Source organism: Centroberyx gerrardi, chromosome 22, assembly GCF_048128805.1.
Source record: "Centroberyx gerrardi isolate f3 chromosome 22, fCenGer3.hap1.cur.20231027, whole genome shotgun sequence".
In the NCBI taxonomy this organism is placed as follows: domain Eukaryota; kingdom Metazoa; phylum Chordata; class Actinopteri; order Beryciformes; family Berycidae; genus Centroberyx; species Centroberyx gerrardi.
Window position 1 is genome coordinate 4,944,673 of NC_136018.1, and position 25,274 is coordinate 4,969,946.

Sequence of the window (25,274 nt, forward strand, 5' to 3'; positions counted from 1 at the left end):
TGAAAAATGACAGTATTTAGAGACGTCATATTTTCTAACTTAAAATATTCCTTTCAATGTAGTATGGAGTTTCACTGACAGGCCATGTAGTACAGCAGCCAACCGGGAGGAAAGGGAACCTCGTCAGTAGGTTGTCGGTGTTAGAGTGCAAAGAGAAACCCTGATGTGTGGCACTGATAAAACATTAGTGTGCGCTGCGCCTGTCAGACCTACTCACCCTTCACGTGCAACGCCGAGACGGGGCAATGTGAGAGAGATGCTAATTGGGCCACGCCGACGCTTTGTGAGAGCGCGAGAGAGAGAGGGAGATGGACAGGGCGTCCCTACTAATTCACAGATCTGAGGTGGATGAGAGGCGAGCCGCCGGGCGCTGTCCACTAGTGTTATCACCATAACCAGAATTTCAATACTACCTCAATACCGTTGCGAAAGGGTGAAGTCAATACTGAATTTCATAAATGTTCAATACTTTTCACCAGATGTGTTCTGCAAGCTGAAATTCCATTTCAGCGTCACCCCCAGAGGGCGTGTACATGCTGATGGCACATGGATTGGAGTAGAAGAAGAAGAAGAAGGCTGTGATCACATAGGATGCTTTTTTGAATGCTCCTGTGTTCCTTTTTCCAATTATTTTCAATGGTTTGCGCCTTGCCTTTTGGACCTGGCACGTTTCAGGAGGCTCTGCTGGGAGCTCCAAGTTGAACATGTCTCAACTTTAGCCGTACTGTGCTTTACATCAGTGTCAGGCAGAGAAAAAATTAGCAGCACCTCGAGGGAAATAAGCAGCCTTACAGTTTCCCAGTGAGTAACATTAGCTGTAGCTGCAACCTCAGTTTAGGAATGGGGCTCCTCATCTTCTTTTTCAAAAGCAAGCAGAGCAATCGCAAACTTTCTCACGTCTTTTTTGTTTTCAGCAACATTATCCCCTTTGCTACTTCAGGTTAGCAGGCTAACGCTAATTAGATAGTTGCTATGAGCAACAGGAATGAACTAATGCTACTTGCATCCGTTGAGCTGTTGCCCTCTGATACTAGCTCACAGCTACGCCTTGTGTTTGAGCAGGAGAAAAAAAACATATAACCTATATGATCACGACCAAGGGAAGACTGGAATAGACAGAGCCACAGTCTGGGTCTTGAGTTGACAGTGGAGTCAGCAGACAGCGCAAAATAGCTGAAAATATTCAACAACTTCAAACAGTCCACCACGCCCTGAAGTGAATCCCAGTCCACCTAAAATAGTTGACAAATCTGGTGCCAGGAGCCAAATATGGGACTATTTCGGTTAATGAGCCGGACACCCAACCGACATCAAAGCCCCTGTGCAAAAGTTGCCATAAATCTAAGTCAGTATGGTAACACACTGATTGATGATATTTCTTGTTTGCCATGTGCACAAAAGTTTGGACACACCACATTTTTCTTTATTTGTACTATTTTCCACCTTTTAGAATAATAGTAAAGACATCAAAACTTCAACAAAAATGAAATAACACAAATGGAATTATGCAGTGACCAAAAAAGTGTAAAAAAAACCCAAATCAAAACTATCTTATATTTTAGATTCTTTAAAGGAGCCACCCTTTGCCTTGATGGATACATAGGCAATCAACTTCACTTCACTTCAAATTTCAAGCATTTAAGCATAAGTCTTGGATCAAAATGGCTTTAATATAATGAAAAACATAGTGCATTTTATCAGGTGTGTCCAAACTTTTGACTGCTAGTGTATAGTATTGAGTTTTAGATGTTAAAGATGTTTTTGGTGGCACACATTACCCACACAGCACACACCCTCCTTACACTCCCTTCCCTCTGCCTCTTCTCCTCCCTCCATCCCTCCCTCCCTCCTTCCTTGCCGTCTCCAACAACCGGCCTGGTCTTTCTTGGGACCATGAGGCAGCATATTTGTCTGTTGTTGCTCCTTGCGCCCCGCACGAGCCTCTGTGGGCACTTGAAAAGCAGTGCAGAGAGCGGCTGCGAAACTCCAAATCTCTCTCATGAGGGAATCTACCTGGCAGCGAGAAAGCAAGCTTATCTGTGTATGAAATGCTAATGTGAATAGCCTCAGCCCTACTTTGTGGATGAGAGCACAGGGGCCCTCTTCCCGCTGTAAAACCCACCTGCTCTGTGTGTTTAGCATGTGTGAAACGGTGAAGCCTGCCAAAACTCCAGTAGCCTCAACCGGAGTTTAGACTTCCCAGACATGAAAAGAACTGTAGGTGATACGAATATATTACCATCCTGCATCCGACTTTGTTTGTTTTTCCCCTTCTGTTTCATTTGGCGGACGACTCAAAGCGCGATAACGTTACGTCGGCGTATTGAGTATAGCCGAATCTCATTTGTCTGCTTTCTATACCTCATGTGCATAATGATGATGGACCCTTGTCTAGATGTTCTGCGGCAGCGCTGCAGTGAGACTGGAGAGGGATGATGATGGGAGTTGAAATGCTGTGTATTTTTTCCCTGCAGTGGCCAGCAGATGGGTGCTGTCTGCACCATCCTGGCACTCCCGCTGTATGATGAGAGCTCAAGAATCCAGCCATTAAACACACAACAGATGGGACATTTTCCATCTTCCACCCAGCTCTCATTAAGCAGCCAAACAACATATAGTGGGGTTGACGAGTGCAGGGATGTTTTCTAATTTGACACCACTGGAAAAAAAAAAAAAGGGACTCCTCCTCCTCCTCCGCAGATATAATTATGGTTGTTTAACTTGGCGTGTGACGAGATGAAGCCATCGGAGGCCGCTCTCTCGTCTCGGCAAGCTCTTCCTCGCCGGGCGCCGCGAGGAGGACGGCGCGGTCGGGTTTGAGGTAATCAAGGCTGATGCGGTGGAGGGTTAGGACAGATGGCGTTTGGAGGGTAGCGTGGTGGAAGGACAAGGCGTTGTTGACTTTGGGAGAAATGGTGGGAGGGGGTGACTGACACACCATCCTGCCCACATGACTCAGTGGGAGTCATTACTGCAACGGGCCTAATTACCTTCAGGCCTAATCTGTGTTTAAAACCTGCTGTTGATTGGCTTTAATTACCCGCAAGTGTTGGGAAAAAAAGATTGAAATGCAAGGTTGCGGCATTTGTCTGTGTGTTTCGGTGTTTATGTGAGAGAAGCAGAGCGAGATGGATTCAGGTTTTGGTGTGTTATACGTTCCAGCTTCAGGTGCCTAATTGTAGCATCAGTTTGTAGCTGTGTAGTTCTGTATTTCCTAGACTGTTTACACAAGGGGCTTTGACTGTCCTTACACTCTCTACTGCATGAGTGTATTTGACAACCAAGTTTTTTTTTTTTTTCTTTTTTTTCCCAGCTTACACCTTGATTTAAAATCTCACTTAGACAGCTGCACTGTCTGGAGCCTCAAAACTAAATTACTCTCTGCCTCATCACTTCAGGCAAGAAGAAAGAGAGTTGATTCTCAGATTCCTCAGATCTCGGTTTGACAAGATGAACAGTCGAGGGGAAGTGTTATCTTTGGAGCTAGGTCATGATTATTAGATGATCTGGAGGTTGTTTTCTGTCGACCATCCTCTGGTTGTGTGATGAATTCAGAGCCATTTTTCTGCAGGTGTCAGGCTGTGTGCTCCAGTCAACTCTGAGAGGAAAATATCAATCATGCACTTGCCAGAAAAGCATTCAAACTGACGTGAAATGTGTACGAATTTTCATTAAAAGGCAATTGTAATGATATTTCTATGGATTTAGAGTAGTTACAACTTGGATATGAGACTTATGAATACAGATTCAATGAACTGTGGGTGGGGGAAGCCTAAAAGTTAGAGAAGCAAGTGGGTGACCGTGAGGTTGCTGGTTTGAATCCCAGATGGGCAAACTTGGATGAAGAAGGTGAACGAGACATTTTTCTCTCCTGCGTCAACAACTACTTTCAGGGTGCTGCTGTTGAGCAAGGCACCTAACAGCTGCTCAAGTAGAGATGCTCAGTAGCCAACAGTAGATGGTTGCGGTATTTCAGGACTGCTTCCATTTCTAAATGTCTTTAACAGAATTATTGTGAAGCAGGATTAGGGTTTGACCAATATGGGTTTTTTGCAGGCCAAAACTGATATTTTGTAGTCAATATTGAGCTGATGTTCAATATCTTCAAATTTGATCATTTTCATGCCTAAAAATTATTAGTGTTTCATCCAGAGTTTTATTCTGGTCAGTTTGGAAAAGCCTCTGAAACAGCATTTATACCATCATCGGACACTAAAACACACGTATTCAAAGGCAGGGAAACATACTGCCTTTAAGTGAAGAATCAATTTACAAAGAAACATACCGTTTTTATGCAGCTGTGATGAGGGACGAACCTCCATCACATCAGCAGTGGATGACATATCCAATCCAATCCAATATTTAGTAAAAGGCCAATATCGGGGGAAAGCGCACACAGGCTCAGACTGTCTTCCTCAGGATAAATAACGGTTAAGCAAAGACACACAGTATGTTTTCTAGTAAGATGTTATTGTGGAAATATTACCATCAGCTTGGTTAAAACCCTGAATTACTGGCGCCTCTCACCACTTATTTGTCTCCTCCGATTTCGTGGCCCCTCCAGGGTCTGCCCCAAATGCAGAGGATTGCCCCGGTTGCGAGGCTGATCAGACTAATCTGCCTCCTTTTCACAAACAATGGGCTGGGTCAAATCTCCTGATAGACTCCCAGCGAAAAAATACATATTTTTTAGAAATAGGTGCACCTAAATCAAATGCCTTTTTGCTTGTGTTGGCATGGCGTAATATTTGCTATGTCAATTCTAACAAAACTGGCTGTTGTCACTGTCAAGGAACCATAAAGCATTTGTAAAGCCAGCAGCCATAAATCATTCCAGCCAGGATGCTAGACCACTCAAGAGCCATGATGGATCCATTGGCGCAGATCACATTTTGAGTATTGCCCTCCATTTTGGCCTTAATTAAAACAGGTTCATGGATAGCACTCTCAGAAACTGGCACGTGCCAAACGACGGAGAAATGAAAATAAATTCACGTTTAGCCTCAGGAACATTTCACAGCGACGTTTCTCTCCGATTTCACATAAATGCATATTGCTTTGTCACTATTTTCCTCCTCTCTTGCTCGTGTCTTCCTGTACTTATTTCAAGCCTCTTGTTTACTCACCTGAACTCAGCGAAGCGTTGCCTGAGAACACAAACAGGCTACAAACAGGCCTTCCCGCAAATGGGCGGAAAATGTTTTGTATTTTTTCTCCATTTGGGAGAGGTGAAAAGTCAAGAGACTCTTTCTCTGTGGTCCTCTTTGTTCTGAGGACAGAACAGCGGCTCAGTGATATGTGTTTGACCCGCCCCACTCCTCTGCTATCTGGTGTTTGACATCGGCAGAAAGCTGATGCTGTGAAATCGAATGCAGTGGGTGAGCACTCAGCAGGAGTCCAAAACATTAGCTATTAGCGGCAGACGACAGGGGCTTGCTCTCCCTCTGCTGTGCCTGTCTCACTGAATCATGGTGCATCTCGGTTGCTCTCTATCTCTGCCTCTCTCTCTCTCTCTCTCTCTCTCTCTCTCTCTCTCTCTCTCTCTCTCTCTCTCTCACTATATCTATTGTCTGTCTGCCCTTTCCACATGTTTAACCACCTACCATGTATTAATGGCTTTGTTTACATGCAAGTTGTAACTCAGCTATTGGCCATACTCCGGTTAAAGTCAAGATGAAACGGCATTTCGAGAGTATCTAACTTCCGTATCGTGACGTATTTCCGAGTTAAACAGGAAAGACAGGCGGGACATAACGTTGGGAGGAATTTGATTTGAACGTTGAAAAGTGGGCGTGTCATAACACCCGAAGACACACCGAAGTACCGTGCTGTTGCTAGCTAGCTAACTAATGAATCTTAGCCTCTTAGCTCTGTGCGCTAAAAGTTGAAGATTGATTGATGGGTGGATGTCATGATATTATTGGTTGAAATTAGTTACGGGCATGCTTACGTAAGCACACGGCATATTTTGTTTTACAGGAAGAAAACATGATTGAATTTTGATATAAGAATACAATGAAATTGATTTTTGGTATTTTTTTTTGGCATATATTGTTAAATAGGTGCACAGTATGACCGGGAATGTGATCTAAAAGGGTTAAAAAGGCATTTTTCATTTCATCTCGTCTTTAAGGTCTTTTTTTTCAGGTTTAGCTGTTTCCATGAACCTTTGATACCCTGCAATTGCCTTTTGCCATAAATAAACCAGCTAAAAGAATATTTCTTCCTACCTGGGGTGTCCCGTTCAGAGGTTGAACAGTCTGCCAGCAAAAAAGTATAAAATGGTTTTAACTGAGTCATAGGTTACTTCCACAGAACTTGAATGGATAGAACGGTCCTTCCACTGTTTGCCATGGTAATTTTGGCTAGTAGGCTACAGCATAGAATGGCGATTATGGAATTTTAAGGGTTGCTATGGTGACAATGCAAGTCTGAGAATTAAGGGTGTAAAGTCTGTCACGCTTGCTTGAGAAATGTGCAGATGAGTCCGTTTGCGAACTGTCAAAACTCAACTGAAAGCTAACGTAGCGGCGAGGCTAACGTAGCTTTATCGAAGACTGTTACTTCTCTCTCTAGCTCTTAGTCAACATTAGCATGTTAGCAATCCATGGCAGCAAACGAGACAGAGAAGCTGCTTTCACCTCTCACCTCATACAGAAGCTAGCCCATAAAATTGGCTGCCACTCCGACCGTCAAGGAACGTTGATTCGAATGGGAATGACCTTTCTATCCATTCAAGTTCTGTGGTTACTTCTAATACAGGGGGAAATAAATGAGTTGTAATTATAGTGCGTACTGCTCGCCACCATCTCTTTTCTCTGTGCACAGACGGTGAAAACCAAAGAGTGAAAGGATGTTTAAGAGGCACAGTAACCTGTTTAAGATGGGAATAAGCCAGGCATCTTAACTGGGTTTCTCATAAGAGTATGATCTTAACCAGATTATTGTAACCCGGTTATAACATCTACATCCGTCGACGCAAAGCCAGATTACTTGAGTAACCGGGTTACAGAAACACAATTCAGTGTGCGTGTAAACGTTGCCACATTTGCTCGCGGCCTGCCAAAATTTGTGTGGCTGAACATGTCTTTGCATCATGCCGCAGTGCATAACCCATCCTGTTAAACACTGTACATGCATAAACATGCCGTGGGCAGAAGGCTGCTCAAAACAATATCATCGTCATAAAGTGGGGAAATTATTTCCATTGACAGAGCCAGATGCTGTTGATTTCATGGCTCCATGAAATGTATTTTGCTCAGAATCAGCATGATAATCAGACAATTAGGAGACTGATTGAAGAGAGCCCCAGGAGGCCCCAGTGAAACCATTGGAAAAGAAACTCTCACACTGACACTGAGTCTAACTCACTCAGGTAACTAGATTGCCAAACCGATGGCTCATCCATGTAGGAAATTGTGCTAGAGTATGTGGTTGAATTAGGATATTATTGCTGTTGAATCAAAAGAAATACTCAAAACTGAAAAGATATTTGAAAGAACTTCATTGTCGCATAAACCGCTCAATCAGGACTCTTTGCGGGAGTGCAGGGAAAACAGGATTTAGGCTCGGCTTTCATGTACCTATGCAGATGAGAATCCTCTTCCAGATTACAAATGTTTAGTGTGTGGCTGAGTATTTATCCACCCCTGCCTTAATCCAAGTCAATGTGGAACGGTCTTCGCCTTGCCTTTCAGTGGCTGCATGGGCTGGCACTAGGTATTACACTCCACTTAGCGAACATCACCAACAACTATAGTTGAGCTGCGTAATTTGCATGTTGAGATATTTGAAACATGGGGATTAGTCAAGGGTTCTAAGCATATCTTAATCCACATACATAAAATATACGTATATATATAAAGAATTCGGCGATTATCCTCCAAAGTGTGTGACAGTCGTAACTGTATTAATGCCTCGTTTCAGCATTTTTCTCTAAAGTTGTCACATGCATTGTAAGAGATAGAGAGCAGCCGCCTTTGAAGTCTGTCAGTTCCTATATCCTATTAAATATCAAATACATGTGTTTGTCCTCTCAATAATCCCCACGAAGCTGCTATTCTGCAGTAGCACTTTGTGAATATTGGACCGGCACTCCTGTTGTAAGTCAAATGGTGTTTATTATTTCAGTTTCTTGTGTAATGACGTTATCTTATTTTCACTTTGGTGTTTTGCCATCTTCACTCAATTCGCTCTCATAATTGGCCTCAACTGTCACGTGTCAAAGCAGGTCCTGTACAAGAGCCGTGGAATTACAAATGCAAATGCAGGCCCAGTGCACATCCTTGTGAAGGGGATGAAGGACTTGCAGAGCTTTCACTGAAAATGCTAAATAACTGAAATTCAACAATGCTTGCAGTTATTTTCTACCACTTCAATGCCATTTTCAATATGTAATTTTGATTTTGAAAAAGTCCATTTGCCAGAACTGTTTTTTTTCTTCTTCTTTTCCATCCCAGTGCTTTCTAAAATCACCCTCTGCCTTACGTTTGAGTGGCTTAATGTCTGTCCTTATCATAGTAAATGTATTTCTTGCTGCCACGGTTATTATTCAGTGTGGTGAGGCACACACTAAGCCTTGCAGTATGCCCTGGTGGTGTTAAAAGAACCAAATAAAACCCTCTTTTTCTGATATTTTTAACAAAACCAACTCATCTTTTGAGTCACTGGGCCGGCGCTGTGCTGCTCTGACACATGGCCCTGACCTCAGTGGGCAGTATCACTCACCAAGCAGCGCTGCGACCTCACAGGCATACACAACCTTTTAATAGCACACTAACTCACAAAATCCAAACTTGTTTGTGTCATCTCCAAAATGGTGACAGCGGCTAGAATACTGAACCGCGGCTTCTTCTTTGCACCTTATCACAGTCAACCAGTTTGAGATGCTGCTCCTCATCTGTATGGATTTGTATGAGCTGCAATTTAATTGAAGGGAATTAGCGGACATTTAACTTATAATATCCATCAAATTAATCTCTAACTCTGTGTTTCTTCTCCTCTCCTCTCCTCTCTCTCCCAGGAAATACAGAATGGCTGCTGGGATTAACCTCTGCTCTTGGTAGAACCATCCAGAAGTTCACTTCCATTTGCAACAGCGTCTTACGTCTCGGGGAAATTCCACGATGTAAATGTATCTCGGCTTTTTCCTAAACCTGCGGCTGTGGGCCATGAACCTTAGAGGATCTACCGGGACCACCTTTTTCTCAGTTTGGATTTAGAAACCTCTCTGGCTGAGACCACCCGCCCGAGCCTGCAGCGGTGGCTAGTGGAGGCGGCGGCGGCGGCAGTGGCAGCGGCGGCGGCGGCGGCAGCGGTGGTGGGAGGACCTGGACACTTGCGAACACGGGGATAAATTTACAAACGCGCGCACCACCATGAGGATATCCACCACCTCCTGTCTCTGTCCCTTTCTGGTGTGCCTCTGCTTCATCCAGAGGTGCTATGGGGCGAGCCACCACGTCTCCGCCAAAGTGCCCTCCAAGAACCAGACCAAACTGGCCAACGGGGAGACGGAGGTGCACCACCGGCCCAAGCGCGGCTGGATCTGGAACCAATTCTTTGTTTTAGAAGAACACATGGGACCAGATGCTCAGTATGTGGGAAAGGTAAGGTTTTGTTCGAATCGCCTGGCTGAAACTGTAAAAATCTTTTGATCCCTGCATGGGAGCTTGCTTTTGAAGAGCTTACTTGGCATTTTTCTCTGTCCTCTTGTTTATTGAGAAGAGTTTTACGGCAAGAGGAAGCTCTTCTGCTGAGGTAGATTGCCACAGTGGCATTGTAGGTGGTTTTTTTTGGTCGTCTGATGTGGAAATTCAGATCCCATTTGTTAAGGGTTTTTTTTTTTTAATCATTACAATGTCTGACCGAGTTCCTCTCATGATAATGGACAAAAAAATGTTTTATTCTCATTCTCTGTAATTAAGGACTTCCTCTCAGCATGTCTACCGCTCCGGGAAGCCAGCTCTGCAAGACTGGATTAAGTGAGAATAGCCGTGTACATCAAGATATCTTTGAAAAAAAAAAAATTAGATTTGGTCTTCTCTGTGGGAAATGAACCTTCGCGGTATAGAGATTGCACAATAGTGCAATGGGAACGCGGGTCGCCGGGTCGCTTTAATAGTTAGAAAAGTTTATGAATGTAATATCGCCACACTGAATGCTGCCTTTTGAGAACAACTGATGCTCCCGGCAGTGTAAAGATGGAGTTAATTGTTGGCGTTCTTATTTGCTTTGAGGCTAAGGGTAGCATTGGATGTCTGGTTCCTGGTGGTTGGTGGTGACTTTTCTGTTAGTTCCACAATAAGCCACAGGGACCTGGTTAAGTCCTCTGCTTGCAGATTGCCTGCTCTTATCTCCTGAAATGTGAAAATGTGTTTCTCCGCTGCAGTGATCATTATTCCAGGCACTCAGGCACACACTAATCCCCTCAACCGCACTCCGAGAGAAAGAGAATGAGAAAGGCGGATCGCTCCTCTGACTGCACATATGTCTGCATTTCAACAACAGTACAATTTGAAGTGAAAAAGAAAGAAAAGCGAGATGACACAGTTGGGAAGAGGGTGAGAAAAGAAAAAAAAAACAGCCAATATCACTTTCTACCTCAAATATGTGTTTATTGAATAAAACTAGGGTGTTAATCACAGATGTCCCTGCCATGCCGACAAACCAGGAAAGAAAGGTTATTTACTGGTGAAACATGTTTTTGCTAACGTTATTAGATGCATGAGTGAACCATAAAATCCCAAGGTGCCAACGGAAACATTCCCGCAGCATTTATGTGGCATTGTATCTTGAGTGTTACACGGATATTACTGGAGGAATTTGCAGTATACTGGAAGAGCCTTCATCTACAATGCCAGTTTATCAGTGTGCTAATTGCATGAAGGAGTAATTACTCTCCTGGATTATATTATAACATTAAATACCGCCGCTGCCTTTGAAGTTCATGATTGTTTGGTTTGCTGGCTGGCTGGCTGGCTCTATCACATTGGTCTGTTATGCTAAAACCGGTGTGCTCTTGCTATCCCTAGCTTACCTTAGGGGTGGTGGTGTTGTTGTATGTGTGTGTGTGAGTGAGTGAGTGTGTGCGTGTGTGTGGTGGTTGGGGATATGAAAGCAAGAGCAAAACAAACATAAACAGCTAATCCTGAATGATAATAAAGCACTGAGAAGAAACATAAACATTATTAAGGAATCAATTTGACACGCACGTTTAAAGAGATGGGGTCTCCCGATGGTTAGCACAGAAAACATTTAATTATGTGGGTTGGGATTGGTGTGCGATGTCCTAATGTGGCCAGGAGACAGAATGACCCTTAATTAGACCAAGACAGGAGAGGAGGAGGAGGAGGATTAATCCACTTGGCACGCACTGCGCTGTATTTTTCCCTCTCCTTGCTTGATTAAAAAACTCTGGACATTATCAAGCAGCAAATGAGCAGTTTTTACTACAGGGAATTGCCAGCACTTTCTTCTTTGTTGATAATTGCATTCATTAAAAATAGTAAATTTTAAAGCAGACATTCCATGATAAGATACACAGTAAATACTCCAAAGCAACGCAGTGGAATTTCAATGATTGTGGAGTCAACATCAAAAGAGCTGTGTACTGAGGAATGTACAAGGTCGAACATAACGCACCTTAACCACAAGGTGAGAGTTTGCCTTGGCAGTTGCCCATGTTATGTGTATTTTTTTAGCTACACACTCACACAGGGAAATAGATGCAGGCCAGCACAGTGACTTCTGGGAATGAGCGAAGCGGCCAGTCTGTCAAGAACATTTTTAATCCCCCAGAGGTATCCCATAATCCCCAGTGACACCCTTCTGGGGGGCTGATGCATTTGGGAAATGACAGCTTTGTGCGTGAGTGAGACGCAAATGCTTGGCAGGGGGACAGGCCTCGTCCAGATACGAGACAGGAGACTACCCACTATCCCAACGGGAGGTGTGAATGTCTTTGTGTCAATCACAGGCTCAGCGTGGCGCTTTGAAGTTGTTGGTGCAAGTCGTAGACCGGTTTGCACTTTCTAGAAGACGATGCAAATCCCAACCCTGCTGCATCGCGTAGAGCGGATGTGAACTGCTGTGAACTGTCTGGTGTGACTCTGCTGGGTGCAAAAAGAACTTGATCCTATAGGTCAGAAAACTTTGAATCGAAGTATCATTCGGCGGCTGGGTCAGCTGAGGAGACCCACTGAAATATAAATATGGTGAGAACTGACAGAATGGGTGCTTACAGACTATAAGGAATACCCCCTTATCTTATCCTATGTTCATTTGCAGAGCAAAATGGCAACCTCTAAGAAAGGTGCCTAAATGTTTTATTCATACAGCTAAAAATGGATTGTGCTGTGACAGAATCAGGCAACTGTCTTGTTGTATGTAATGGCTCAACAGTGGAAAAGAAAGTGAAGCAAGGGTTTTACTTTAAATTGCTTTCCATCCATGGCATGCTTTGCAATGCAGGGACAGAGTGTGTACAGATGTCACTGTTTATTACCCATTGCGGGGTAATAGAAAATAAAATGAAAAATGTCACAGAAAGCATTATCATTCTGCATTCGTTAAAAGGGGACGCACCCTGAAATACAAAAAACAAGATAGTTATTACCAATCGCTGATGAATTTGGTGTCACTGAGACATTTATATGTGTGTGTGTGTGTGTGTTGTTATGTGTGCAAGTGTGTGTGCATAGCAGAGAAAGATGCATTGATTTTTCTCACCTGTGTTTTAGGCCATTTGGATTAACACTATCCTTGTGTGGAAAGGGCTCATGTCCCATCATTATCTGGTCGGGTTAGAAATGCGTAATGCCTTGTCCTTGATCCGGTCACACTTTGGCCAAACAAAAGATGATCAAAACAAAGAAGTAAACAAAGCCGAAGCCAAGTGAATTACAGTTTAATTATCATCGATTCAACAACTGCAGAAAACAGCATTTCAAGCTCGTGGCTGCTGCTCACGTAGGCTCGCATAATTCCCAGAGTCCATTCCGCTGTCCTCCATCATAAACGTTCAATCATATTAGCACCATGCAGACACTTCAGATTAAAATCACTGGCATTTAGTCACTGCAAGAGCGAAAGGCCTAAACTCGATGTTTTCTAAAGTTAATCTGCTGACGGTTTCATTTCTGTGTCATTACCCAGACTTTATGAAATATCAAAATCTCGCAGCAGTGAGAGGCGATGTCATTAAATGAGTGTCAGAGTTGATTCCGGGACTCTAATAATCTCATTACTGTACATCAAGAAGTCAACCATCCTGCCGCGAGACAACGATTCATTCTGTTTCTGTTTCCCCCGCAGAAGTCAAAATAGAGGACAACTATTAGGGCGGATCGCCGCGATGCGCATCGACGGCACGTCTTCATCACGCCCCTCATCGCTGTCTGCTGATGGATGGTCATTAGCCGCGCGCTCCATCATCAAGGTTTACTGTGACTGTTACAAATCAATCGCGGAGAAGGGGACGCTCGGAGGATTTGATTGGGAGGCAGCATGGCCAAAACGTGGCGATAATCAGACAATCAAGCACACCCACATAAAAAGTGATTAAGTCCTCTTGAGTGAAGTATAAGAGCCGAGATTTAATCAAAAACGAACCCCCCCCCCCCTTCACTAATTGCGAATATGAGGCCCAGGCGCTGATCATCAACCAAAGCACCTCCCTTCCTCTCTCGCTCCTTTTCCTCATCTCTCCTCCTCCTCCTCCTCCTCCTCACCCCCTCCACCCTGCTTGTTGATGGAATAAATGCTCCACACCCTCGCCCCCACCTTCAACTCCAGCTCCCATTTCTGCATCAGCAGGCCTGCTTTCAAGATCAAAGTGATGCAGTTTTAATGAATCTTTCCACACCAACATGCAGTAAATGTCACTAATGTTTGTCCAGTGCTTGTCTGATAACAACAGAGTCTGGGGGCCTGAAGTCGCTGGCGAGGGCACACAGATAGAGAGTGCTTGTGAAGGCATGGTAAAATAAATCAGAATATTTAAGCTCACAGTGATGCGTGACAAAAGAAAAAGTGACAGTTTGTCGCCAGGGCAACTGTTTACAGGTAGGTGCTGCACTCCGCTGTAGCCCATAGGCTGCTTTATACCGTAAAGTTGAGGCTTCGCTGAAATTCAAACTCCCTGGAAAATCTGTCATAAATCAGAATGGGATCAATCGGTGGAAATGTACAGTAGGCACCTTGGTTATATTATGACATATTTTATGTTCTCTCCCTAAAACTCCCTGGTATAAACTTTTATTCTGGATTTCATATAATAGTCACATCCAGCTAGCAACAGAGATGGAGAGTTTTATGTACTTATTCATTGTGTCAGCGCTCCATACTCAGAAAGATATCCGTCTTATTCACCTAGCTACACAACTCATGATGAGAGCCATAAAACAGCATCTTGTTTTATAACCAGAGTGAACTAGGCTAGTTTTCCAGGCACATACATTATCAGGATCTGTACATTTAATAAGATCAAAGCAATAAAGAACAGTAGATCAATCATAGATCAATAGATCAAGGCCAACCCATGTAGCAACTGATAATGTAATAATTGCTGAGTAATAATTTGTCAAAATCTAATAAAATGTCCCTCTAAATGGTTTGAAAATGTAATTTAACCTGCTAATGTAATTAATTCAGAGATAATATAGCATCACATTATTACATTACCTGGTAATTATTACTTCATAAGGGGTGTCACATATTTTTAACTGATGATGTCATAATAATACTGACTATTAATGTGATATCTTGTAAGAATAAGAAGAAATACATTATTAGTCTGTATTATTATTATGACATCATCAGTTAAAAATATGTTACAGCGCTTATGAAGTAATAATTATACTGACTATTAATGTGATATCTTGTAAGAATACAAAGAATTACATTATTTGTCGGTATTATTATGACATCATCGGTTAAAAATATGTTACAGCACTTATGAAGTAATAATTATACTGACTATTAATGTGATATCTTGTAAGAATACAAAGAATTACATTATTTGTCGGTATTATTATGACATCATCGGTTAAAAATATGTTACAGCCCTTATGCAGTAATAATTGCCGGGTAATGTAATAATGCAATGTGGCAATTTATTACATTACCAGGTTTCATTCCATTTTTGACCCATTAGGGTGACATTTCTATTATATTTTGACAGGTTATTAGACTATGCAGCAGTTATTACATTACTAACATTAAATTAACATTAAATTAACATTGTAAAAAACAGATTTTTGAGTGTTGGTTTTCTGTCAGGTCATTGGGTTCCTTACTTCCTCAAAACTTGTCTCACCTTATAATTGACTTAGGCACCTGACAAGCGCTATAACAGACTCTTGTAACTGTTGGCTCTAAGCACCAATTAGCTTGAAAACGCAAACAGTTTAAGGCTGCACTTGACAACGAGCACAGACGATCACACCCCAACCAACCAGGCGGAAATGTGTGGCTGTTGACAGAAGAAAAGTAAAGATACACTTTCTTTCCCGCACCTCTGGGCATCTGATGAAACTATAACCGAGGTTTTTCTGGGGATCAGAGTGTTCTCGCCAGCGACTTTACGGCCCTAGACTCTGTTGATCTCTTTAAACTCCTGAGAAATGCATTGCCAGCTGCCAGCCGCCAGCCACATGCCAGTCATCTATTCCACTAGTCCTTAATAAAGTCACCCATAGAGAGGGAGAGATAAACACAATCCCTTGTTTTGCTGCCCTGTGGAGATAAAAGATCCCTCTAAGTCTTTGTGGGGAGATGACAAAAAAAAAAAAACAAGGTTGCAAAGGTCATAATTTCTCCTTTTGCAAACAATCATGTCATCTCTATTCTCACGATGCCACATCTGCTTTGATTGATCAGTCAGTATTAGAGGCTATCTCTACAATTCCTCTCTTTTTTTATTACATGGACTGCCACTTCAGTTCCCACTGTAGGACACTGCAGCCATTTTCTTTTCCCCCTATTGGATTGCCGCACACAGTGGTGATATATGTTAAGCTCATATCAGGCCTGCTCCGCGGTTTAACAAAATTGACACTAATTACATTCAGGCGGGGAGTCATGAAATTTTCTGTGTGATCAAAATTAATGAACTATAAATAAAATATCCCGATGCTGAAGTCAAATGCATTAGGAGCACCCACTGCAGACGAATGGAGGAGGCTCTGTCTTGGGAACCATGAGACAGAAGGTTGCCCCAAGCCAGTTTCTCTATAGTCAGCTTTGATTCATTCATTTCTAATGGATAGGGTTCAGGTATGATTTGGATAAGCTGATTTCATATCTACACAGACATAAGAAGGGTTTTGTTCCGAAGCGTGATATCCACCCTTTGAAAAAAAATTTGACATCTAGTACTTTTGCATAATGCTTAAAGCTGCATTAGGCAAGATTTTATGTAAAAATACCAGCCTAACTCATAAAGTACTGCTGCAATCCCTTCTTAATTGAGGCCCCGTAGATCCACTGTGTTTGTCCAAATTAAATTCTGGTGTCAGGTATGGACACTTCTCCACCCACAGAAATCCAAACTGTCTCCTAAACACCAGCAGAGAAAGCTGGACTCACCAACGTTAGATCTTCTCCTCCCTCATCCCTTTGGTTTCCTTTGGTATAAAGCATCACAGACCGGCCGGTTGGTAAACATGAGAGCGTGCTGTGTGCAGTTTGCTGACGTTACATAACATGATTTCTGGGTACTGAAGGTCAGTTTTTTTTTTTTTTGCTAACAGCCATTTGGATCCTCCAGCGTGTGAAGTTGCCTTGTGTAGCTTTAACAGCCCACAGCTAAATAAAATTATGGTACTTTTTGATGGCTAGATGGTAACTTAACTCCTTGGTTGATAAAATGATAATGCTTTCAGAAACTGTATCTTGCCTGTGGATCCTTCAACCTGGAGACTGGAAGTTTTAGAGATTGACTGATGATTGATGAACTTCTGAATATATAGCAATTTGAAAATTAACCCTTCATATATAGCATAAGAAACATCTACCATGAGTCCACACAGGCTCATGCCAGAGTATAAGCAAAGAAACTTATTGTGAAATCAATGACTTTAGAATCAAAGACACAAATAGTTCAAAGTTACGGCTGAAAGATATTGACAAGAAAATGAATTGCGATTATTTGACAAAATATTACAATTGCAATTTAAATTGTGATTAATATCACAAGTTTTTGTTGTCATAAATATTTTATAACATAAACATTTTTAAAGAAAGATTGTAAAAAAAAAAGATTTTCATCAATTTTGTACTTGATTCATGGACCAAAACACTAAATCACCTTGTTCAGAAATCCATTTTGGACGGCCCGCTGTCTTAAGCAATTAATTGCAAGTTCATATTGCGGTTTTTATTTTTATTTTATTTTTTCGATTAATTGTTCAGCTCTATTCAAAGTATACCCCCTGACTTAATGAAAACACCTTGGAATAGTCATATTTAAGCAGCTCACCCCTAAACTCTCTGGCTCTGGGTATCACCTGGTTGGACGTTCAGTATCCTGTTTCACTCTCAGCTGGCCTAACACAGCTTCACTTTAAGCATGTGATGTTTGTGTAATGACTCGCAACCTGTTGACACTTTTATCACCCATAGCTTTGGGAAGGCAGTAGTCACCATATGCATCGGTGGTTCACACTTTGCTGAGCATGATATATTAGCTCCTGCAAAGAAGTCAATGGCTAAATTAGCACTTTGACTGGAGGCAAAATTAAATTTATGTGCTGGTGTTGTGGAGTGCTCCTTAAGACATGGACAGGAGTGGATATATCCTTGTAATAGTGAGAGAGTGGTGCACTACTCTGAATAGTAATGCTGGGTTTCTGCATTTTGACTTAATATGCTAAAATCTGTATGTATGAATTGATGATCAAACTACATCCAGCAGAACTACTGAATATTTCTAAATGGCTTCCACTAGATTAAACATTAGGAGAATGGGAAAACGGGCCTCTCTATCTCAACATAGTAATTGGTCCACACTGCCATTAACGTGTAAAGGCATTTTGATTCCTTGCTTTGAAAGTTATGTTTCATATTACTACAATCCAGCAACTGATTTAACACGATCTTTGACTCCTTACCTAATCACAGGCTTGCTATTTACCACAGAAAGGACACTTTGCTCTCATCAAGAGTCAGGCCTGCAATCAACAGCAGCTTCCTAATTAGTAATTCATTTGCTAGTCCAAGTTTTGATTAGATTTGTCCCCAGAACCTCCACCGAACTTGCTAAATAAAAGGTGTGTGTATGTGTGTGTGTGTGTGTGTGTGTGTGTGTGTGTGTGTGTGATGGTAGTAGAGATGGAGGGCATTCTAATTTGTTTAGTCTTTTCTGTTTTGCATGTGTCTAATGGTGGCCAGCATTTTTACCAGTACCAGTTATTGCTTGTTAGTGATTGGACAATACCTAAGAATGGACGTTGTTCAGGGCTGGACTTCAGCGTCAGTACAATGCAACACAAAACATGGCACATGGTGCAGTGAAAAAACATGTTTTTTTGCACTGCACAACTACTGCGGTTTACAGGTATAGAGGCTTTGCAGCTGTGTCACAAATGTCCTTGCAACCACATCTGGTGCCATCATGGAGGTCCACTGGAGAACTGCCTGTGCACAAATGGCTAAATATATAACAACCAGGCTAGAAACAGAGATATACCTGAAAAGATAGTTGTGATGTGGGTATAGGTCGATTCAGTAATGCTACAAGTAAAAGTGGTAACGCTTTATTTTCCGCATCCACAATTTCCTAATAATTTCCTAGAAAGGAACTGTTAATTTCTTAGGAAGTTTCCTGGAAAGAAACCATGCAATTATGTACTAATTATAGGGAAAATAGAGAAAGAGTTCAATGGTAGTTGGTAGTTGGTAAGTACCTCCAATTTCTTCAGTAGTTTCCAAGACAGAACCATGAAATTATTAGGTAGATATATAGAAAAAGTAAGTAGTCTGGTGGTAAGATACAGTGGTGGTAGACACATTTCTAAAAGAATTGCAAAACTATAAACTACTTATTGGGAAAAAATAATAGGCAGAGGTCATAACCCAAGTCATTATGCATATAATTATATAATATAGTTATTTGTTGAATTTCAAATTTTCTATATAACTACTACATCATTTCATGGTTCTGTCTTGGAAACTCCAGAAGAAATTGGAGGTACTTATCTCTATTTTCCCTATAATTAGTAGCCTATGTAAGTATGTTTAATAAATATTATATGTTTTTGAGTATTCCGTTAATCAGGTGCTGTAAGCTCTAATGGTTTTCCATTGGAATGCTGTGAATGTCCTGTGAGGAAGAGGAGTGTGCAGACGTAACCCTGCCAACGCCCTTTGAAAGTACACCGGTCCCAAGTACATTTGAGTGCTTTGCCAGCATGTTTTTAACATACTCATGCCGATCCGGACTATGCATAAATCATACTGAAAAAAAAAAAAGCATACCGTACTATTCCCATATGGGTGCAGAATGGCTCACTTATGCATTGGAAAGAGACAGAGACTGTGTATCTTCTGCTCTCGACATTTTAATACATCTTGAATGAAATGGGACTGAGGTGTGGCCTGGAATTCAAAGGCTGCGTTCACAGCTCTTTGAAAAATATTAAAATATGTATCGCCAGTATCTAAAGCATTATCAGTACACAATGAAAATTATATGGATTTTTCTTTTATATGGATTTTGTGCTGTAACATTTTCCTGGAAAAAAAAAATCAAAGTTTCATGACATGTTTTATTCATGGGTGAAAATGAAAATGTTTGAATGACGATGCTACAAAGGTTGCCTTGGTTTGGGAATCGGGTGGTATTGTAAAACAGATTTATGAAGTTTAAAACTGAAACCCTGCTGAGCAATTGGCATGAAAGTCTTAATCCTCATGGTATCAATTATGGCTGAGCAAGTGGCTCAGTTCTCCCCCTTGTTTCTTTCTCTCCTGGTGCGAAAGAGACGGCACTTCCATCTATAAGAGTCTTGTAAGGATTTCACCAAAAAAAACGTTAATCTCTAAAGATGCAGTTCTTCAGAGATGCTCGGGTACAGTAAAGCCTGAGAGTGAAATGTTGAATAATGTAATGTTATCTGAGTTGTGTTATGAGTTTTCTCAAGCGGAAAGGTGGGTTGAGTACCACCGTGCAATGCAGTAACACTGCAACAGATACAAGCACGGATATCTCCTGATACAGCCTTGATAGAACCTGCATCAAAGAGTATTAGATATGTATCACAATGTATTCAAGACTCTTATACAGCCCAGATCTATACTTTTATATGGACATCACAGTGGTAACCGTTGTACAAGTCCCTCTTCATGCATTTATACCCTACAGTATAAATAGTTCAAAGTTAGGGCTGAAAGATATTGACAAGAAAATGAATTGCGATTATTTGACAAAATATTACAATTGCAATTTAAATTGTGATTAATACCAGAAGTTTTTCTTGTCACAAATATTTTATAACATAAACATTTTTTAAAGAAAGATTGTAAAAAAAAAAAAGATTTTCATCAATATTGTCCTTGATTCATGGACCAAAACACTAAACCACCTTGTTCAGAAATCCATTTTGGACTTCAGAATACTGCAGTATGTTATACAATGTGACTAAATTAGGATATTGTAACACAAAAATCTTGCCTCTCTCTACTGACAAGTTACCTGACTGTTCCTTAGGCTTTCCAACAACTGAAAAGAGAGCGACATTTTCCTCAAACAGTTCTTCCTAGGTGCTGGAGCAAAAGTGCAGCGGTATAGTTCAGCAAGAGTACAGCAAAAAGTGGAACTTCCACAATGTCTACATCTGTATATCTGCAAAAATCTCCTCATGCTCTCTGACACAAGCTATATAAAAAGGGTTTATAAAGATGTATCCTTTAGAAAAAAACACCAAAAAACTCCACAATCCCAACCGTGATACTCAAAATTGTTGTATAACTGTTTTTTTTTTTGTTACCGAAATACATTAGGAGCATTGCACATTTTATTCTGAAGCCATGAATCAAAAACACAACGATGTTCTATTCTCTGTATTCATACACTTTGTCTGGTTTCCCTTGCAGCTTCACTCAAACTCAGATAAAGGGGATGGATCCGTCAGGTACATTCTGAGCGGGGAAGGAGCCGGGTCTATATTCATCATTGACGAAGTAACGGGAGATATTCACGCCACTAAGAGCCTGGATCGGGAAAGGAAAGCGCACTACGTCCTACATGCACAAGCCCTGGACCGCCACACGGAAGAGGCCCTGGAACCAAAGTCGGAATTCATCATCAAAGTACAAGACATCAATGACAATGCCCCCAAATTTCCAGATGGGCCCTTTGTAGCTTTGGTGCCTGAGATGTCTGAAGTAGGTGAGTAGAGCGCTCCTCAATAAATTGGACCTTCCAGTGATCGCTCTCTACTTTCGTCAGCAGTGAGGCTTTGTTTGAATGGGTTTATACTTTGAATATTTTTTTAACTTAATTGGAAAAACAGTCTGAGCTTGTCTATTCGTCACTGTTTCATTTTAGGGCTGAACGATATTGACAAAAAATCAAAATGTGATTATTTGCAATATTGCAATTGCGATTCATATCATCGCAAGTTTTTCTTGTCATACAGTTTTTAGAACTTTAAAATTGTTTAAAGGAAAGTGATTTTGTGAAAAAAGTGTGCAGGATTTACTGAGTTTGAGTCTAATGAAAGGTTTTCAGCAATATTGTATTTGATTCATGGACCAGAGATTACCTGCAGCTCTAAAACACCTTCTTAAAACGCCCCTCTCTCTTAAGCAACCTTAATTGCAGCCTCTGTGATTTGGAAAACTGCAGAAGTTCATACTGTGATTTCATTTTCCAGCTCTATTTCATTTCAGCCACTCTTTAGATATTCTCAGAATCTATTTTGATCCATGCCTCCAGGAAAGAGTAAAATACAGTATATGGCGAGACCACTGGCTTCATATCCCATGTGTGTAGAATCGTGACCGAGTCTTCCACCAAGACGGTTTAACAGAAGGTGAAATGTCCCAGTATTGTGAAGAATCAGGATCAAATACGCTTTAACCCTATGCAACATTCCAGTTTGTCCCCTTCTATGATAATGCTTTCAAGAATGTTTGATGTTCTGCGAGCGAGTGGAGTCCTCTTTTCTCCTCTTTGTTTTCTGGCTCTGTGATGGTTCCCCGGGTGGGCAGGTCTTTATAAAGCGCTCAATAGTGCCTCCCCAGCATCCCTGCCGTCGAGACTGTGGAGTCCTCCACATCATGGAGAAAAAAGCCTCTATCCACCTCCTCTGAGACAGTTGCTCCTAGTATGCCCAGCATCATGTGGCAAGCGGCTTTTTTTCTTCTTTTTTTTATTTCTTTATTCCACCGTTCTGTTTTTAGCTCGGGTGAACAAAAGCTACCCTTTCCTCAGTCCAATGGATTCTGCCTCACAGCGCAATGGCTCAAAAGTATTGTGCTGAAACATTTCACAGAGGTCCTTGAAAACATTATGTAGGTTGTCCAAATGCTGCCCAAACTGCTATCAGAGTGGTTTTGCTTCAAATGTAGCGTACGATAGGTGATTCTCGGTGCGGACACTTTTTTGAGAGTGTCAGCACCATGTGTCCTTTTATAGCTGTCAGTCTAAAATAATCCTTTCAGTCGCTTGAAAAGAAGTAGAGATACTTATTAAAAAAATACCTCAAAGAGGAATTGAACGGCTTCATCAGTTTCTCGCAGCGAGGAGATGGGGATGTGCAGGAGCGATTAAATATGCAAACCCCAATAGACCTGTAGGCGCCCTCTTTATAAACAGTCAATATCTCCCTTGATGCCTTCATGCATATTCATGAACAGACACGCCTGACACACATACAACATTGCCAGTCAGTATATTTGTTTCTTAGTCTGATGTGTCAAGTACACATGTCTTAATCTCCTTTTCAGTGTAGTGTATGTTCTGGCGCTCTTGTATTCACATCATTGAATGCTGTATTTATGAATTTTAAGTAGATAAAAGCACTGTTGCTGCTCTAGGACGAAAGTATGTTTAATAAATATAATATGTTTTTGATTATTCCGTTAATCAGGTGCTGTTAGCTCTAATTGGTGAGTGAGTGGATAATGGGGTAATGAAAATATCCTCGCAACACCAATCTATTGTATTGGCATCCATTGTTTCGTTCTAACAAGACCACTCATTTTAAAGTTTCAATGTCCGCTGCAAACTTCATCATCGGTTGCACAACTCAAGTAGCACAAATCAATCACCGTTGATGACCCAAGGGAGGAAATCAAGGACTGTGAAGGGGAAAATAATTACCCTTTTTTTTTTTCCCGCCCCCTCTTTTGCTCATGTCCATTAAAGTAATTCCTCTTCGGCTTGGCGTCTGCGGCGTCAAATCGGCTGTAACAATCAACTGTCCTCACACTCCACAGCACTAATCCCCCAGCATTTGTCAATACTGCCGCTCCCAAGCGCAGGAAGGGGATGTCTGGGAGTGTGGCAGCTAATTGGTCGTGATGTTCTTTTTTTTCCGGTGTAAATTGATTAGCTGGGCACGTGCCAGGTACTCCAACATTACTGTTTCAACCCTCCCATTCAACGGTAGAATCAAATTTTTTGAGTGCTAGATGAAAGGGGTATCAATTTCGTACTCCTCTGACTCTCCCGGTTGAAATGTTCTAAATGGACGTGCCGGAGATGCTTTTTTCTTTTCGCATTCCTGTCAACCATTTCACTTCTGGGAAGATTGCTGTTTAATAAATGTTTTAAAAGCAGAAGCAGAGCTGCGGGCCTGTTTAGTTCAATGAATAGTTGTGATTAAGTGAATATTATTGAGAGTAATGGTAGAAAATTGTGCAAAATTGCACACATGGGTAAGTCTTTTTCAAGCCTTTTAAAAAACAAAAGAAAAACACATTCAGGGTTCCACACAGAGGACTTGAGCACACATTTTGATTTATTTTTCCCCTATTTGCCACTCTCAAATGCAATTCCCAATAGGTACTGCCATCCATCATAAAACACAGATCAATGCTACCATAGAGGACCTACCAAGGTAAAGGTAATTTTGTGTAAAATGGAGTGGATTTACACTCCTCCATCCATGTTTTTATAAAAGAAATATACATTTTGCAGTTTTTGCTTTATGTGGGAATTTCAATTCATATTTGGGTTCACTCATTAGCCTCATGAGTATTTCATTAGCCTCATGAGTATTTCCAAAGCTCTAACCCCTTATTGTAAAAGTCTGATGGTGCACTTCTGCTTAAAACCACACTAGGCTACATATTAACATCTTTTAGCCCATTAAGATGACATCTTTCAACCCATTAAGGCTGGTTTTCAGACTCATTTGTGGTCACACAACATCTTGCTAACTAATTGCTGTTATCAGCAGTGCACAGATCTTGTTAATCGGGGGTTTTCATTTCCCAACCAAATGGACATTTAGAAGCTCTGAAATGGGACAAGGGCGTTGACTCTGACAAAACTAGTGCCTTTTTCATTGCGCAAGGTTACTTCTCACTGAGGAAGAATGAAGAGAGCCGGTGGCTGTAATCCTATTTCAGAAGACCAACCTTGAGCTTTTAAAAGTGCATTATGTTTTGTGGCCACAGCAATAAGTCAACTTAGGACAGTAGAGATAGATGGATTGAAACCAATAGGAGGTGATGAAAGCGGACACGGACAAGCTGGGGGTAAGAATAAGATGAGATATGTGACTGGGTTTCTAATAGGAAAATATGATGTGCTGTATATAGGCTGAGCCAAGTGAAAAATATCAGTGTTTTTGCAAGAATTTCAGTCCCACTTTAAAGCCTTTTGAAGTAGCCAGTTAGCCATGCTGGGTATTTTCTAAAAGGTTCAAGCCAGTGATTCCTAGGGGTCCTTGGGGGGGTCCCAGCAAAATGGAGGTTATTTTAATTTCACTATCATTTCAATCACTAGACGTTAGCGCTAAGCGAGAGGTTTCACGCTCCCTACTGTTATCTCCCTACTTGCAGTATAGACCGACAACAAAAATCTAGTTAAATGGGGGTCCATGGGTTGAAACCTTTATCAAAACGAGGTCTATGGTCTAAAGTGTCTCTTCTTTCTAGGGAGTTCTTTACATGAAAAAGTTTGGAAACACCTGGTTGAGGCAAAGCAATCTTGACACCCCATTTCCAGCAGAGATTTACTACATTTGTGAAACAGATTTTTCAGGTTAAGGTTCAGAAAATACATGCTGCATACTTATATTGCTGAGTGGTCACCCTTTGAT

The 25,274-nt window shown here is 41.5% G+C and overlaps 1 protein-coding gene across 2 annotated transcripts in view; it reads left to right on the forward strand.

Moving 5' to 3' along the window:
* The first annotated feature begins 9,377 nt into the window (after positions 1-9,377).
* The window catches only part of LOC139908716 (cadherin-18), a 70,994-nt gene continuing 55,097 nt past the window's right edge, over positions 9,378-25,274 (forward strand). For both annotated transcript variants that reach the window (XM_071895514.2, XM_078291258.1), the window contains exons 1-2: positions 9,378-9,608; positions 21,094-21,388. In XM_071895514.2, the coding sequence (XP_071751615.2) occupies positions 9,378-9,608; positions 21,094-21,388 (526 nt within the window). The remainder of the gene's footprint in view (positions 9,609-21,093; positions 21,389-25,274) is intronic.